This window comes from Phacochoerus africanus, chromosome 4, assembly GCF_016906955.1.
Source record: "Phacochoerus africanus isolate WHEZ1 chromosome 4, ROS_Pafr_v1, whole genome shotgun sequence".
Lineage (NCBI taxonomy): Eukaryota > Metazoa > Chordata > Mammalia > Artiodactyla > Suidae > Phacochoerus > Phacochoerus africanus.
The window spans coordinates 11,905,143-11,921,553 of NC_062547.1; the positions used below are offsets into that span (position 1 = coordinate 11,905,143).

The window sequence follows — 16,411 nt, forward strand, 5'->3', positions numbered from 1 at the left end:
GGGTTCGTTAAAGCTGAGCCTTCTTCCCATTTTTGAGAAAATGAAATTTTATGTTTGTCTTTATATGTTGGTATTGTCTCATTCTCATAGAATTATTTTCATATTAAACAATTTCTTTTTAAAAATTAAAGATGATTTACAATGTTGTGCCAATTTTTGCTATACAGCAAAGTGACCCAGTCATTGTCACACACATACACACACACACATATATACACGCAATCCCTTTCTCATACTATCTTCCATCATGTAGGACCTCATTGCTTATCGTTGTCCTCACGGAATTTAAATCCTTTCTGAATGCTCCAGTCGTTTCTTTAGTCTCCTCATGGCTGATTTCATTTCCTGGTTCCTCAAGGTATAGATCATAGGATTGAGCAGTGGAGAGATGACAGTGAAGGTGACAGAGATAGCGGTATCTGTGGGGAGGGCGGTGAAGGGCCGGGCGTAGACGTAGATGCAGGGCACGAAGTGCAGGGTCACCACGGTGATGTGGGCGGTGCAGGTGGAGATGGCTTTCCTCCTGCCCTCCCCCTGGTGAGACCTCAGCATCCTGAGGATGACTGTGTACGAGATGAGGAGAAAGAAGAATATGAACCAGCTGACCAGTCCATTGTTGGAAATCATCAGGAGCTCCAGGGTGAAGGTGTCAGTGCAGGCGAGTTTGAGGACCTGGGGGACATCACAGTAGAAAGTATCCAGAACATTGGGTCCACAGAAGGGGAGTGGGAGCAGCAGGGAGATCTGCACAACGGAGTGGACAAAGCCCCCCACCCAGGAGGCCACCACGAGGCTAGTGCATCGTTCCTTACTCATGATGGTCAGATAGTGGAGGGGTCTTGAGATGGCCACGTAGCGATCAAAGGCCATCACGGAGAGAGAGAAAACATCTGCTCCCCCCAGAAGGTGGAAGAAGAACATTTGGGTGACACAGCCATTGAAGGAGATGGTCTTTCTCTCTGACGGAAGATCAACTAGGACCTTAGGAGCTGTGATGGAGGAGAAGCAGATGTCAAGAACGGAGAGGTTGCGGAGCAGGAAGTACATGGGGGTGTGCAGATGAGATTCCCAGGTAACTGTCACCATGATGAGGAGGTTTCCCGCCAGAGTCGTCATGTACACCAAAAGCAAAAAGACAAATAAGACCCAGCTCAGCTCTCGCGACTGAGTAATTCCCAGGAAAATAAATTCTTTCACTCGGGTATAATTTCCCTGATCCATTGAGTCACAGATCTTTTTTTTTCAAGTATATCTCTGGAAGAAATAACAGCATATTAAAGAATGTGTTATGAAATCTACTATTGTCTTTTCTGTCACTTGAGTTTTTTTTCCTTTTTCTTTTTCGTGGCCGCACCTTGCTACTGATGCTGTGGTTCAAAGCCCTCTTCCCAACAACTGGGAATAAGTGTAAAGTGCCATTTACCCTCTAGGGATTTTTTTTTTTTTTTTGCCTAGGAATTTGAACTAATGCATATGTTAAAAAAATTGAGTATTGTATCACACATCTGCTTATAAATAAATTTATTTCTTTATGCAACTGTAAATATAAGCATTTGCATTAAAAAAACCTTTACAGAAAGAAAGCCAACTATAATGTTCAATTTGTGCTTCAGTCATCTGGATATCTGGCTTTGGGGCATAGGGGTGGCAACTTTCAAGGTCTCAGCATTATAGCAATGTGGGTAGAATTATGGAGCTCTGTTTTGTTTATTTTTTCCCTCACTTTTAGTGAAAATTTATGTTCATTTTATTGCTTCTAAAACCCATCATATCCATGTGAAATATGTATTATGTTCCTGATTTTATGGATGAGGAAATCAAGAAAAATTAAGAAACTTGTTCAAGTTCTCACCACTGGTAGAGCCATATCACAAACCGAGATCTGTCTTATTCCAAAGACCTATGGTCTTGGGAGTTCTCTTGTGGTGCAGTGGGTTAAGAATCTAGTACTGTTTTCGCATCAGCTCAGGTTGCTCCTGTGGCATGAGCTCCCGGCCTGGGAATTTCCACTTGCCACAGGCGCAGCCAAAAAAAACAAACGGAAAGAAACCCTAACAACTGCAACTACACTTCTTCCCGGTGTTGGTCAGCCCTTCCCAGAAAATCCTGGAAAGGAAAAAAAAATCCTTTGCCAAGCAAGTGAAAGTAGAATGTGGGCATAAGATGGTGATGTTAGAAGCTGGCGCCTGGTGAATACAAGGTTTGAGAGTTCCCATCGTGGCGCAGTGGTTAACGAATCCGACTAGGAACCATGAGGTTGCGGGTTTGATCCCTGCCCTTGCGCAGTGGGTTGAGGATCCGGCGTTGCCCTGAGCTGTGGTGTAGGTTGCAGACGCGGCTCGGATCCCGCGTTGCTGTGTCTCTGGCGTAGGCTGGTGGCTACAGCTCCGATTCAACCCCTAGCCTGGGAACCTCCATATGCCACGGGAGCAGCCCAAGAAATGGCAAAAAGACAAAAAAAAAAAAAAAAAGGTTTGGCTGAAAGTGACTCACATGAGAGGATGTCAGAAGTGACTTAGAAAAAAAAGGAGAATTTTAAAAGTAGACTTTGCAGTCTTTAGAAGTACCTTCACCCAGAACCTGCATCAACCACAGAGTGTTCAGTGCAAGGTGCAGAAATGAGTTCTGGGTAGCATTATCTCAAACACAAGCTCCTTCCTAAAATAATGGATCTTGTGAGTTCCTACGGATGCTGTCTTTGTACCGAGTGGGGAGGATACTTTGAACCTGCAGCGTTGTACACACTGCGCTGAAACACAGGCCCAATAAAGAAGGAGGGAGGGGAAGTGGATAAAGAAATACAGATGTGGGGAGGGATAAATTAGGAGTTTGGAATTAACATATACACTCCACACTACATAAAACAGATAACCAATAAGTACCTACTGTATAGCACATGGAACTCAATATTTTGGGAAAGGCATCTATAAGTGAAACCTATAAGGGAAAAGCATCTGAAAGAGAAATATGTGCATATATCTGTATGAATATCTGAATCACTTTGCTGTATACTTGAAACTGACACAACATTGTAATCAACTATACTTCCATTAAAAAAAAAGTTATAGTTTTATCTGTTTTTGTAAAGTCAAAAGAAGGATCATGAGGGTTTCTCAGAAATCACCCCAAAGGTGATTTGGAAATCACCCCATGCTTTGGAAACAAGCTTATCAAACATCTTGGTCAGAGCCTGTAAACCGAGGGTTACCCCACAGCCCAGCTTCCCAGAAAGAATGCTGCTCCATTCTCTACATTGAGTTGAATCTCTGAGAGCTTGCCTATGCCACAGTTTTCTCTCTCCCAATATTGAAAAGCCTCTACTCTTAATTGAATCCTTAAATTTTTAGAAGTCTTATGCATATTGAGTTTCGAAGCTGGCCAGATTGCATGTACTAAATCCAGGAATTGCTGACTTTCAGTGCTGTTTTTCCAAGGCAATTGTCCTCCTGAGAGGCAGGAAGTAGCCAGGCACCTTCTCAATTACCTTCAAAACAATTCAAACCTCACCCTCCTCCCTCCCACCCCCAAGTAAAATGCCTCACATCCCCTGGAGCCAACTGAACTTCCTCTTCTATTTTACAAGCCACAATTTCCTTCTTCCTCATAGTGAACAACTACCGCTTTTCTTGGCTTCATTAAAAGTCTTGGTTTCAAAAGGAACATTCTATACATTTGTAGCATTTCTGAAAAATCTACACCCACAGCTTTTGAGTTTTGGAAGTTCACAGGCAAGCACTAACAGACTCAGTCTCCCAGTGAAAAAAATCAACCCTCTTATGATGCTCCCACTGCTTCTTAGAAGTAGGTTCTGGGGAAAGTCTATGTTTCATGGACAGCCTACCTCAAAGCTAGCGATTTGGTTATGTTTTTCTTTCAGCTGGGAAAGGGCAGCCTCGGGGAATCACCTCATTCTGATTCTTCACCTGACAGTGCCTCAACCACCTCTCTTGTCCCTCAGCCACACGCCTAATAAAGGAATTTGCAAAGGGAATATTGTTGCGTATGAATGCGGAAGCTGAGTGGCCAATTCAATGGTGTTCTTGTGAGAGTCATTAAAATGTCACCAAGGCCTCCTCCTTTCTATCTCCCTCATCGCCTCTCTGCCCCATCCCATGTGTGCATGCAGAGACACTAGTGCATCTTCAGGACATAGCCTTTTCTCTAGAGGAAGCCCATGAAACGGTGCATTATCATCCTTGGCTTAGGAGGAACATGCTGTGTTGCACCACACCATGGAGCGTGCGTTTTTCCTTCTTCCCAAAATTGTTTTGCTTTCAATCAGCTGGGAAATGAAACTTAAGTAAAAGGGTAACAACAGAAAAACAAACCAGAACTCAGTGGTTACTGCTAGGGTAGCTCTCAGAGACTGGAGGGTGTAGATTTATTTTTATTTTTTATTTTTTGCTTTTTAGGGCTGTACTCGAGGCACATAGAAATTCCCAGGCTAGGGGTTGAATCTGAGCTGCAGCTGCCAGCCTGCACCACAGCCACAGCAACGCCAGATCCAAGCCCTGTCTGTGACCTACACTACAGCTCACGGCAATGTCGGATCCATCACCCACTGAGGGAGGCCAGGGATCGAACCTGCATCCTTATGGATACTGGTTGAATTCATTACCTATGTGCCACAACAGGAATCCCCAGCTTGTGTCTTTATGTCATCAAGATAAATGATAGACATGTGTGTAAATGGATGCAATTGACCTCCCCTTCCCCTGAGTTATTGAAACAGGTTGTATCTTGTGTTCAGACATAGGTTGAGGAAGTGTCAGGGACAATGGCACGGCAGGGCTTTCCGAGTTCCTGCCCCTGGGATCATATTTCTGTAGCTGAAATGTGGCCTCTGCCTCTGTGCATTGGCACAAATTAAGTCTCAGAGAAAGAGTTTTAGGTGAAGCAGAAAGAACAGCTTAATTGCTTTGCCAGGCAAAGGAGGCCATGGCAGGCTAAGGCCTCAAAACTGTGTCCTGTCTTGAGAGGAAATAGCAAAAGGTTTTATAGATTCAGCTCAGAAGACAGGGTTATTGATTAAGGTGTCTATATTATTCTCCCTCCATAGATCATTTCAGAGTCGCTGGGTCCATCGGTCAGTCCAGTGATGGTTTTGAAACTGACAATACTTATGACTTGAACCCAACCAGCAGATTGGAACTTGAACCCAGCCTAAACCCAGACTAGGACTTGAGCCCACGTGCTGGAACTCGAATTTAGCCAAAAGTCAGATTGAGACTTGAACCCACAGTTTTTAAATTAGAGTCACTCACCTGGTGTCTGGACTTACTGAGGTTCAGGTTCTTTGTGCCTCAGTGCAGAAGGAATTCAGCAAGAGAGAAAGTGATAGGCAAGAAATAGATTTATTAAGATGCTTGTGAGAGATGCAAGCAGGCAGGCAAGGAGGCTCTGCCCTAAGGATTAGGTGGGCTACAGTTTTTTTTTGTCTTTTTGCCATTTCTTGGGCCGCTCCCGTGGCATATGGAGGTTCCCAGGCTAGGGGTCTAATCAGAGCTGTAGCCACCGGCCTACACCAAAGCCACAGCAATGTGGGATCCGAATTGCATCTGTGACCCACACCACAGCTCATGGCAATGCCGGATCCTTAACCCACTGAGCAAGGCCAGGGATTGAACCCGCAACCTCATGGTTCCTAGTTGGATTCGTTAACCACTGGGCCACGACGGGAACTCCAGGTGGGCTACAGTTTTATCATCCAAGGGAAATGGGGGTGGGAAAAACCACCTCTTTCTCTTTCTTCAAGTAGTAGCTTCTCCTTGGTATCCGGTATCAGAGTATTTGACCCTATAAGGTCAAACTAGGACTGTCATGGTGCTTATTAAAAACAGCAGAAGGGTGGTCCTTAAATTCCTGCCCTTGGTCTGAACCTGGATGCTGGCCTCGCCCCATCCCCACCCAATGGCCTGAGGTGCATATCTGGCACCTCCACCAGTCAAGCAAGCCTGCCTCCTTCTGAAGGCCCTCCGGAGCAATCACCAACCCACAATGATCTCCCAAAGCTCCCCCGGCCCCCTCTCTCCATCCATGGTTCCCCACTGGGACCCCCCCACCCCCCGCCCCCAACCACCACACATGCAACTATCCCACTCCATCCCTATCCGTTTCTGGCTGTCTTTGGGGTTATCGTTCCTTGACCTTCTCTTTGGAAAGAAGATTGCTCACAGGGAAGTGGCGATAGGTGGTGTTGTTCCATTACAGAAGAAAAACTAGATGCAATAAAACACTGGGTGCAGTAACTCTAACTAGAAAGTAAACATTAGCAATACGTTTGTGTGTCAAGGCAGGGCATAACATAATGGAGGTGGTTTTAACTAGTGTTGTTTTTTAGCTGTAACACAATTTCCTAATGATTAACTCTGGAGTCAGTCTTTGGAGACTGAGGGGAGGCCTGGGAGGTGAAAGGAAAAGCCTTTTACTTGAAAATATAAGGACTCAGGCGTTTGTACATGGTTTCACTTCTGAGATACAGTGATTCAGACTCTATAGGTTTTTGATGCCATCCCGATCTCACATAGGGATAACACTCTGATTTGAGGGAGTCACAAGGGGTGGGAAGAAAAGGAAAGGACCCATTTGCATGAACTGGGCTCTAAAGTGGCTTGCGGTATGCATTTTTCATAGGCAATTTCATAACGAAAATCTTAGAGAGTCTAGAGACTAGAGACCCGAGCTGCCGGAGCAAATATAGCAGAACCCGATGAGCAGTGAGTTGACAAGAATTTGTGGGCTGGGTTAATGCTATAAAAAGTTAGAGCTGATTGACAGGAGCAGGAAATAATGAACAAGTGAGTCAGTTCGTTAATGGATGCTTAAGGGGCCAGCCCAGGTCCGATGAGGGACAGAAGTGAAGCTTTGGCTGCCTCCCCTGGGCTCTCTTCTAACCCACTGGCTCTGCCTTCGTGGTCTGACCCCTTATCCCTTCTCTCTAAGCCATGGTTATCTTTGACCCATTGTATTCTTTTGCTATGAAACTCTCTCGCACTGTGTACCTCATCATCTTCAGGGTAATTCTTCGAGTTGTATATAAATAACAGGAACACCTATTGTCATGTTTTAATGACAAAGCTAGAAATTTTAAGGAGTTCCCTTTGTGGCTCTGTGGGTTAAGAACTCTACATAGTGTCTATGAGAATGGGGGTTCAATCCCTGGCCTTGTTCAGTGGATTAAGGATCCACTTTTTTTTTTTTGCTTTTTTTTTGCTTTTTAGGGCCTCACTTGAGGCATGTGGAGGTCCCCAGGCTAGGGGTCAAATTGGAGCTACAGCTGCCGGCCTACAACACGGCTGCAGCAATGAGAGCTATGAGCAGCGTCTGTGAGCTACACCGCAATTCACGGCAATGCCGGATCCTTAACCCACTGAGCGAGCCCAGGGATTGGACCTGCAACCTCATGGTTCCTGGTTGGATTTGTTTGTGCTGTGCCACGACAGGAACCCCAGGATCCACTTTTTTTTTATAAGAAAAAAAATGAAAACTAGGAATTTTAAGATGATAGGTGCTTTGACTTCTAGGTACATTCCATCTTTTCCACACCATTTTTTTCCCCTAATAATGACGAGTATAGATCATACAGAGGAGAAGAGCGTGACAGGTCAATGGGTAACGGAATGTGAGTGAAGCATAGTAGTTTAGTTATTAAAGTGGATCCATTTGCCTTTACCTGAGCATTTACTGTCTGCCCCGCTGTGTATGTTTCACATACACCATCTCATTCTAACCTTCACAACAACTCCAAGAGAAGGATCATGTCAGCACCTTTGTACAGGGGACCTGTGACCTGTGAGGAGTTAAAATAGCTCAAGATCACACAGATGGATGGTAGAGATAGGATTTGGATCCAGGTCTGTTTAACTCTGAAGTTCGAGCTTTCAGCCACAGGTGCTCTACTTTTTTACTTTTAACCATATTTTCCCAGACAAAACCACAAGCCTATACTGCCTCTTCACAAATATGAACATATTGAAAGATAGAGTTTTATTCTTCTTTAACACCCTCTTTCTCCCTTTCTTCCTCCTTTTCTCGGATGGGGAGAATGTAAATCCTCAGTGGTGTCGTCAGTCTGATATTTGCTCTGGTAAGACTACAACGGTGCACAAGTTCTTGAGTAATGAGAACGGATTGCTCTTGGTGTAGGATCCCTGAGGTTCTGCCTGCCTTTGTCATGAGAATGTGAATTTGGCATGTCTAGTTCTGCATAAGACAAATCCCTTGAGGACATTATGGGAAATATTCTCAAGCTTCTTCATTACTGATAGGAATCTAGGAGGACAACCACTACATACCTTTGAGGTTCTCCATGGGTTACAAGCCCATATGGAGCTTAACTCAGCAGAAAAAATGTTCTTAATCTGTGATAGGCCCGTATGTACTCATATATGTGTATTTCAGAGGCAGTGATCATGAAATCTTTCTAGAACAGGATTGCAGTTGGGCCATGGACAGGTCCAGCAATGAAATAAATTGCATTCCTGTGGCAAGAGGAATTGACCATCTGAAGACTTATCTCTAACTAAATTGATAGAAGATCTTGAGGAAATCACTCTATTCTTCTATTTCGTATTACTCACCTCTTGGAAAAGGGATCACTCTTCACATGCCATAAAACTTTCATGGTTACCACATTTTTTTTTAGTCTTTGAGTGGAAATATATCAATCAGCTCAATCCTATAACACAAGATACTTCATGTTCACCAGAAGCTTGGGTTATTAGTATCCTGTTAACTTAAATTGGAAAAAAAAGTGTTATCTAGTGAGTTTAGTTGGTTTATTGACCGTATATCTGAGTATATAAATAGACTCCATGGGTAAAACACTGAATGGAGTCTTTGTTGGTGAAGAGGATGGAGAGCCTCAGTCTATCGCCTTTCAGAAGGGATGAGTCTTCCCTTCAGTTTCCTCATGGCCGACTTCATCTCCTGGTTCCTCAGAGTGTAGATCAAGGGGTTCAGCAGTGGGGAGATGACAGTGAAGGTGACGGAGATGGCCTTATCCGTGGGGAGGGCGGTGAAGGGCCGGGCGTAGACGTAGATGCAGGGCACGAAGTGCACGGTCACCACGGAGATGTGGGCAGTGCAGGTGGAGACGGCTTTCTTTCTGCCCTCACCGGAGTGAGACCTCAGCATCGTCAAGATGACTGTGTAGGACACCAGGAGGAAGAGGAACCACAGTGTAGAGATGAAGCCATTGTTGGAAATCATCAAGACCTCAAGGGCAAAGGTGTTGGTGCAGGCGAGTTTGAGGACCTGGGGGACATCACAGTAGAAGCCATCCACAACGTTGGGTCCACAGAAGGGGAGTGGGAGCAGCAGGGAGATCTGCACGACGGAGTGGACAAAGCCCCCCAGCCAGGAGGCCACAATGAGGGCAGTGCACCGGCCCCTGCTCATGACGGTCACATAGTGCAGGGGCTTGGAGATGGCCACGTAGCGATCAAAGGCCATCACGGAGAGAGAGAAAATATCTGCCCCACCGACGAGGTGGAAGAAGAACATCTGTGTCATGCAGCTTGTATATGATATTGTCTTTATCTTTGTCAGAAGGTCTACCAGGACCTTGGGAGCAGTGATAGAGGAGAAGCAGATGTCCAAGACGGAGAGGTTGCGGAGCAGGAAGTACATGGGGGTGTGCAGGCGAGACTCCCAGGTCACCGTGACCATGATGAGGAGGTTTCCCAGAAGAGTTGTCATGTACACAAAGCTCAAAAAAAGAAAGAAGACCAAGCTTAGGTCTTGGGACTGAGTCAGTCCCAGAAATATAAATTCTGTTACTCTGGTGCCATTTCTCAACTCCATTGAATCATGTTTCCTCTTCCTCTGTAGATTGGAAAAAATTGAAAGTGTTATTTTGGAAAGTGTTTACTCTCTCTTAATAGATTCAGGTTTATAGAGTCAGGTATTTGGTCTAAAAACTGGTAAGATATTATCCCCACTGAATTGCTGCTCTGGGGTTATTGCTAGTGTGTGAAAGTGATATAACACAAGCATGCATTTTATTGTTCTTTCTCTGAGAGTTCCCTTGTGGCCTAGTGGTTAAAGGATCTGATGTTGTCACTGCTGTGGCTTGGGTGGTGAGGGTTTGATTCCTGGCCCAGGAACTTTTGGAGGCTGCAGTTGCTGCCCCCAAATTATTCTTCTGTAAATTATAGATATTTTAGAAAATGCACAAAATAATGTTCTAAATATTCAAGATAAAGAGGTGGATATTAAATATTCATAAAGGAGGTATTGTGGTATGATGGATATAAAAATGGTATCAGTTTGGTGTATGGGTAAGAAAATGCCTATTGATATGACTGAGTTCCTATAAATCCTACAGGAATGTGTTGCTTCCCCCCTCCCCATCCCCCAGACTGGGTGGCTCATTTACATGGTTTAAGAATTGCTGTCTTGGAGTTCCCGGTCGTGGCGCAGTGGTTAACGAATCCGACTAGGAACCATGAGGTTGCGGGTTCGGTCCCTGCCCTTGCTTAGTGGGTTAAGGATCCGGCGTTGCCGTGAGCTGTGGTGTAGGTTGCAGATGCGGCTCGGATCCCCGCGTTGCTGTGGCTCTGGCGTAGGCTGGTGGCTACAGCTCTGATTTGACCCCTAGCCTGGGAACCTCCATATGCCGCGGGAGCGGCCCAAAGAAATAGCAACAAGACAAAAAAAAAAAAAAAAACCTTAATGACAGAAGACATCTCCCTGGGATTCATACATAATGAAATTTCATTCCTATTTCAGGCAAACAAATTAGAAAACCAAAGCAACCCCCTCCCCCCCCCCAAAAAAAAAGTGGTAGCAGAAGGGATTGAATAAATTAAAAAAAAAAAAAAGAATTGGTGTCTTTAGAATGGTTCTCTTTGGCCTTCATTCTGCAGAAGCACCCCTTTCTTTTTCAAACCACAAGTGTAATTCTATGAAAAATTAGAAAGCTTTAAGGTCATTATTGCTCTATTCTTCCTTAAGGGGATTTCTTTGTTTCTGCATTTACTTTAAACTACTTCAGGTACTCAAACCCCTGGGTGTCAAAATAACAGCTATGGAAATAAAGGTGTAACTCAGAGCTTCAGTTCATTGCTTCAGTGTATTGCTTAAAATTAATTTTTTAAAATGCAGCGATCATGGACACATAGACTCATGTACTTCAAGTGTACACTTCAATAAGCTTTGACACAGGCACAGGCCCCTGCCATCCTCACTATATTTAAGATAATTAGCATGTCTATCACTCCCAAAGCATCCTTGTGACCCTTCGTAATGTCTCCTCTGCCCCTCCTTCTTCAGGCAACCACTGAGCTGCTTGCCTTCTGTCACTCTGCATTAGTTTGTATTTTCATTTTTTTTATTTTATGATTTTTATTTTTCCATTACAGTTGATTTACCCTGTTCTGTCAATTTCTACTGTACAGCAAAGTTACCCAGTTATATATACGTATAACTGTATATATATGAAAATATATGTATACATATACATTCTTTTTATCACATTATCCTCCATCATGTTCCATCACAAGTGACTGGATATGTTCCCTGTGCTACACAGCAGGATCTCATTGCTTACCCACTCCAAATGCAGTAGTTTACATCTATTAAAGAAAGACAGTTGGTTTGTATTTCCTAAATTTTTTTTTATGAACTGTATTTTACAATGTGTACTCTCTTTTTGTTTGGCTTCTTTTACTCATAAAAATTATCCATGTTTTGGTGCGGACCAACATTTTGTTCCCTTTTATTACATGGCTATGCCACGGTTTATTTATCAACTCACTTATGGGTGAACATTTGGGTGGTTTTTAGTTTTTGGCTCTTATCTTAAAGCTTCTATGAGTAGGTCTTCACATGGACATATCTTTTCATTTCACTCGGGTAAGTATCTAAGAGTGGAATGGCTGTAACTCTTCAAATTCAATGCTAAAATATACAAACCAATTAAAATGAAAAGGACAAAAGGTTTGAACAGACACTTGAGCAAGAAGATAGAGAGATAGCAAATGAGCATAGGAGAAGATGCTTAGTGTCATTCACCCTGAGAAAATGTAAATGAAAACCACAGTGAGATAATAGTGCGTACCTGTTAGAATGGCTAATATTAAAAAGATGGATATATCCAGAGTGGGCAAAAATGAGGAGGAATTGGAATGCTGGTGGGAACATAAAATGGTACAACCACTTTAAAAAACAGTTTGCTTGTTTCTTAGGATGTTGAACGTGTACTCACGGTATACTCTTGATGGCTTTTGAATTCCTATTTTTTTTTTTTTTTGGTGAGTCCTTGAAATGGACCTTAACTTCTTTCTTTGCAGTTTATCTCTCTTTTCTTTCTATAATCAGAAACAAAGGAAAAGTGAAAGCCACTTACCCTCCCACTTTTGGGGTGTATTTTTCCAGTTCGGATGAAGACATTTCTTTTCGCCCAGCTCACTTTCCCTTCAAGCTGTCTTTCCTCTGTTTGCAATTTTGTCCAAAGGCTATTTGGTATGGAAAACTGAAAAAGCTACTGAGAGGCATCACAGCGTACAGCAGATACAGGGGGATTATGGTATCACTCGGCCTGTTCAGATCGCAGCTGGACACTTACTGGTTATGCAAACACAGGCAGGTGCCTTCACCCACCTGCCCTCAGGCTCTGCACTGGTGTTTAGAAACAGGAGCATCTCCCTCATATGATTTTTGTGAGGGTTAAATGAATTCATCTATGTAAAGCATCAGGACTTGGAGCACTACCTAATCCTTAATAAGAGTGATATGTGTGACCTTAAAGAAAAACTCTGGGTTAGTAACTCTCACAGACACATGACTTCTTTAAAGATACTGGTAATCTTTCAGAAGAACGGAAGGTTCATCCTGGCATGTAGCATCGTGTGTACTTATTACATTATTTGCAGTCAAAATCTATTTGTAAGTATTAACAATTACATCCAGCTTTCAATTTTTCTCACTCATTTCTACTCTTACGTACAGGTAGCCAGACGTCACAGATGTACATGCCCAGGTAGGGTTATGCATCTTACCTGAAATGCCAAGGTTTCTTTCCAGGTCTCCAACACCTTAATTAATACTCACATGAATCATTCCGTTTCAGAAAATTCTCTTAAATGCCCCTCTGAAGGGCAGTGATTTCAATGGCTTCTCTTTCACCTTTATGTGGAAAAGGGCAGACACTGAAATAGTATTTTCTTGAGTCTTCCATGCTGATATACCACGCCCTGTCGTATTGACCAATTCCTTAATCCCCTAACCAGGATGAGAATTATCAGAGGGCATGTAGTTGGATGTGGTGCTGGAACAATTCTGCTGATGGAGAGGCTGTTTCAGTGGGAGTAATTAAGAAACGACTCAGGAGCTCCCGTCGTGGCGCAGTGGTTAACGAATCCGACTAGGAACCGTGAGGTTGCGGGTTCGGTCCCTGCCCTTGCTCAGTGGCTTAACGATCCGGCGTTGCCGTGAGCTGTGGTGTAGGTTGCAGATGCGGCTCGGATCCCGCGTTGCTGTGGGTCTGGCGTAGGCCGGTGGCTACAGCTCCGATTCAACCCCTAGCCTGGGAACCTCCATATGCCGCGGGAGCGGCCCAAGAAATAGCAACAACAACAACAACAACAACAACAAAAAAGACAAAAGACAAAAAAAAAGAAAAAAAAAAAAAAGAAACGACTCAAGCATATATGCTTAGGAACACAAATTTGGTCATGGGTCTAAAACTTTCCAGCAGTAGTAGATTCTCTCCCTGACCAACACTGCTCAGCTGCCCCTGGATTTTTCAACAAAGCCTTGACTTTTGGAGCTCCATGCTTGTCTCTGCATCGTCCAGTGGTAGCCCAAATCTTGCTGAGCTATGGTAGCCAGACTCTCCCATCTGCCACATCTGATCACCTGCCATCTCATCCTCTGTCACCCCCCAGGTGGTGTCTGATCACCCTGGCCTGCCTTCAGCAAGAATCCTGTTAGGTCAGTTTAGCCACGATGCCCCCTGCCCAGTCCTCTGATGATTACCTCTTGGTAATTTTCCTAGAGGGAAATGAATGTCAGTCCTTAGGGACTGTGAGCAACTTGCTAAGGCAGTTTCATCCATGCAGGGAGATTCCTGAAGGGTGATACACAGGTAAGGGCAGGAGACCTCAGATCTGAGGGTTATGTACGTGAGAGTGAAGGAGATCTGAGTGGGGTGATGACCAAAGTGGGTGATGGATTTCTCATGGGCTACACACATCCTACTTGCTTGACCTTCACAATTTTTCAAAATCCTCACTGCCTCCAGGGAGACTAACTTAAGTCATACCTTCATAATTTCTACTGCAGTAACTTTCTAACTGGTCTTCCCATTTTGTCCTTACCTCTCCTGCAATTCTGTTAAAACATGCATCATTTTTTTTCCTTTCTAGGGCTGCACCTGCGGCATATGGAAGTTCCCAGGCTAGGTGCTGAATACACGCTGAAGCTGCAGGTCTACTCCACAGCCACAGCAATGCTGGGTCTGAGCCGAATCTGTGATGTATGCTGCAGCTTGAGGCAACACCGGATCCTTAATCTACTGAGCGAGGCCAGGGATTGAACTCATCCTCATAGACACTGTCGGGTTCTTAACCTACTGAACCACAGCAGGAACTCCAAAAACATGCATAATTATTCCACTTTCCAGAGCCCTCTAAGGACAACCCATCTTACTTTATGTGAAAGTCAAAATTCTTAGGATGGTTTCAAAGGTTGTAATGAACTGGTCCCATGGTCCAACCATCTCTCTGACCTCAACTACTACCACTTTCCTCCTTCTTCCTCTCATCGAATTACAAAGGCTTCCTTGCTGTTTCATGGATGCTCAGGGCACACCCCCACCTCAGGGCCTTGGCATGTCTGATTGTGCCCTGAGATGTGTACCACAACATCACCATTTTCCTAGTTTTGAGTATTTTAAGATCCATAGTATACTCCAGAAATGGAGCAAAACAAACAAAAAAACAAATGAAAAAAACAAAAAAACCCTCCTAGGTTGTAAATAGCATAATAGGTAAGCAAAAAAAAAAAAAAAAAGCCGAGTTGATACATTGACCAGTGTTTTCCATGTCATTCCAATCCTTCTGAATGTATACATAGTCTGAAGAAGCTTCAGAGGTTTCTATGCGTTTTAGAGAGTTAGGTGTCAGGGAATAAAAGCATATCTGTTGTTTTTTTCCGTATTCTCCAATGATTTGAGCAGCAAAAACAAGTGAGAGGAAATATTCATTCATCGACTTTTAAATTTTTCTTCTTTTTAAGGCCACACCTACCGCATATGGCAATTCCTAGGCTGGGGTCAAATCAGAGCTGCAGCTGCAGGCCTATGGTACAGCTATGGCAGCACTGGATCCAGAGCTGCATCCATGACCTACACCACAGATTGCTGTAATGCTGGATCTTTAACCCACTGAGCAAGGCCAGGGATTGAACCCACATCCTCATGGACACCACCTTGGGTTTCTAACCCAACAAACCACAATGGGAACCCCTTGATTTTTAAGATTTGTATGAGTGTTTTCTATGTTCTGCTTGTTCTGCCAGGTTTTTGGATAAAACTGCAAAGCATAAAGTTAAGAAGGCACTGAGGGTTAGAGCCAAGCTCAAGGTGCTGAGGAAGAGCAGTGGATGGTGGCCAGTGGGCCAGGGCATCAGAGGAAGGTCAGAGGAAGGACCTTGCACCAGCTCATAGAGATTTTTCATTTAATTAATTTTTTTGTTTTTTGTTGCATTCTCTTTTACTTCTTTCTTTTCTTTTTGGCTGCCCTGTGGTATATGAAGTTCCCAGGCCAGGGATCAGATCTGAGCCACAGTTGCAACCTATGCCATAGCTGAGCTGGATCCTTAATCTGCTGTGCTGGGCAGGGGATTGAACCTGTGTCCCTGCAAACCAGAGACACAGCTGATCCTGTTGTGCCACAGTAGGAACTCCCAGGTCATGGGACTCATGACTGCTGAGGTCCATATTCTTTTTTTTTTCTTTTTAGGGCCATACCCATGGCATATGGAAGTTTCCAGGCTAGGGGTCAAATCAGAACTACAGCTGCTGGCCTACACTACAGCTCATGGCCATACTGGATCCCCAACCCACTGAGCAAGGCCAGGGATCGAACTCATATCCTCAGGGATACTAGTTGGATTCATTTCCACTGAGCCATGGTGGGAACTCTAATTCAAGCTCTGCTATCTTCAAGGCTGCTTCCCTCAACTACTGGCATGTGGGCTTTAGATGGAAAAATCTTCAGGTAATAGATATTTAATTTATTCATATTTTACAGTCAGAAGAGGAACATCATTTGGATGTGTTTACTTTCTTAGATGTAATTACTTTGTGAAAGACCTTATAGAATCCCAATGTTAAAACTGCATTCTTTTCTTTTTTTTCTTTTAAAGTTGTATTGAAATATAGCTAATTTACAGGGTTGTGATCATT

At 43.8% G+C, this 16,411-nt stretch overlaps 2 protein-coding genes across 2 annotated transcripts; both read right to left on the reverse strand.

Annotated features, from left to right (window-relative positions):
- Nucleotides 1-285: 285 nt before the first annotated feature.
- LOC125123957 (olfactory receptor 4D9) lies at nt 286-1,221 on the reverse strand. Its single transcript, XM_047774129.1, has one exon. The coding sequence runs from the start codon at nt 1,219-1,221 to the stop codon at nt 286-288; it is 936 nt and encodes a 311-aa protein (XP_047630085.1).
- Nucleotides 1,222-8,868: 7,647 nt separating this feature from the next.
- Nucleotides 8,869-9,804, reverse strand: LOC125123958 (olfactory receptor 4D11). Its single transcript, XM_047774131.1, has one exon. It carries the CDS (start codon nt 9,802-9,804, stop codon nt 8,869-8,871), a length of 936 nt encoding a protein of 311 aa, XP_047630087.1.
- Between the last annotated feature and the right edge of the window lie 6,607 nt (nt 9,805-16,411).

What these genes read in the sequence shown, in the direction of transcription:
- LOC125123957 (XM_047774129.1), bottom strand. Translation starts at nt 1,221, where the DNA reads ATGGATCAGGGAAATTATACCCGAGTGAAAGAATTTATTTTCCTGGGA.
- LOC125123958 (XM_047774131.1), bottom strand. Translation starts at nt 9,804, where the DNA reads ATGGAGTTGAGAAATGGCACCAGAGTAACAGAATTTATATTTCTGGGA.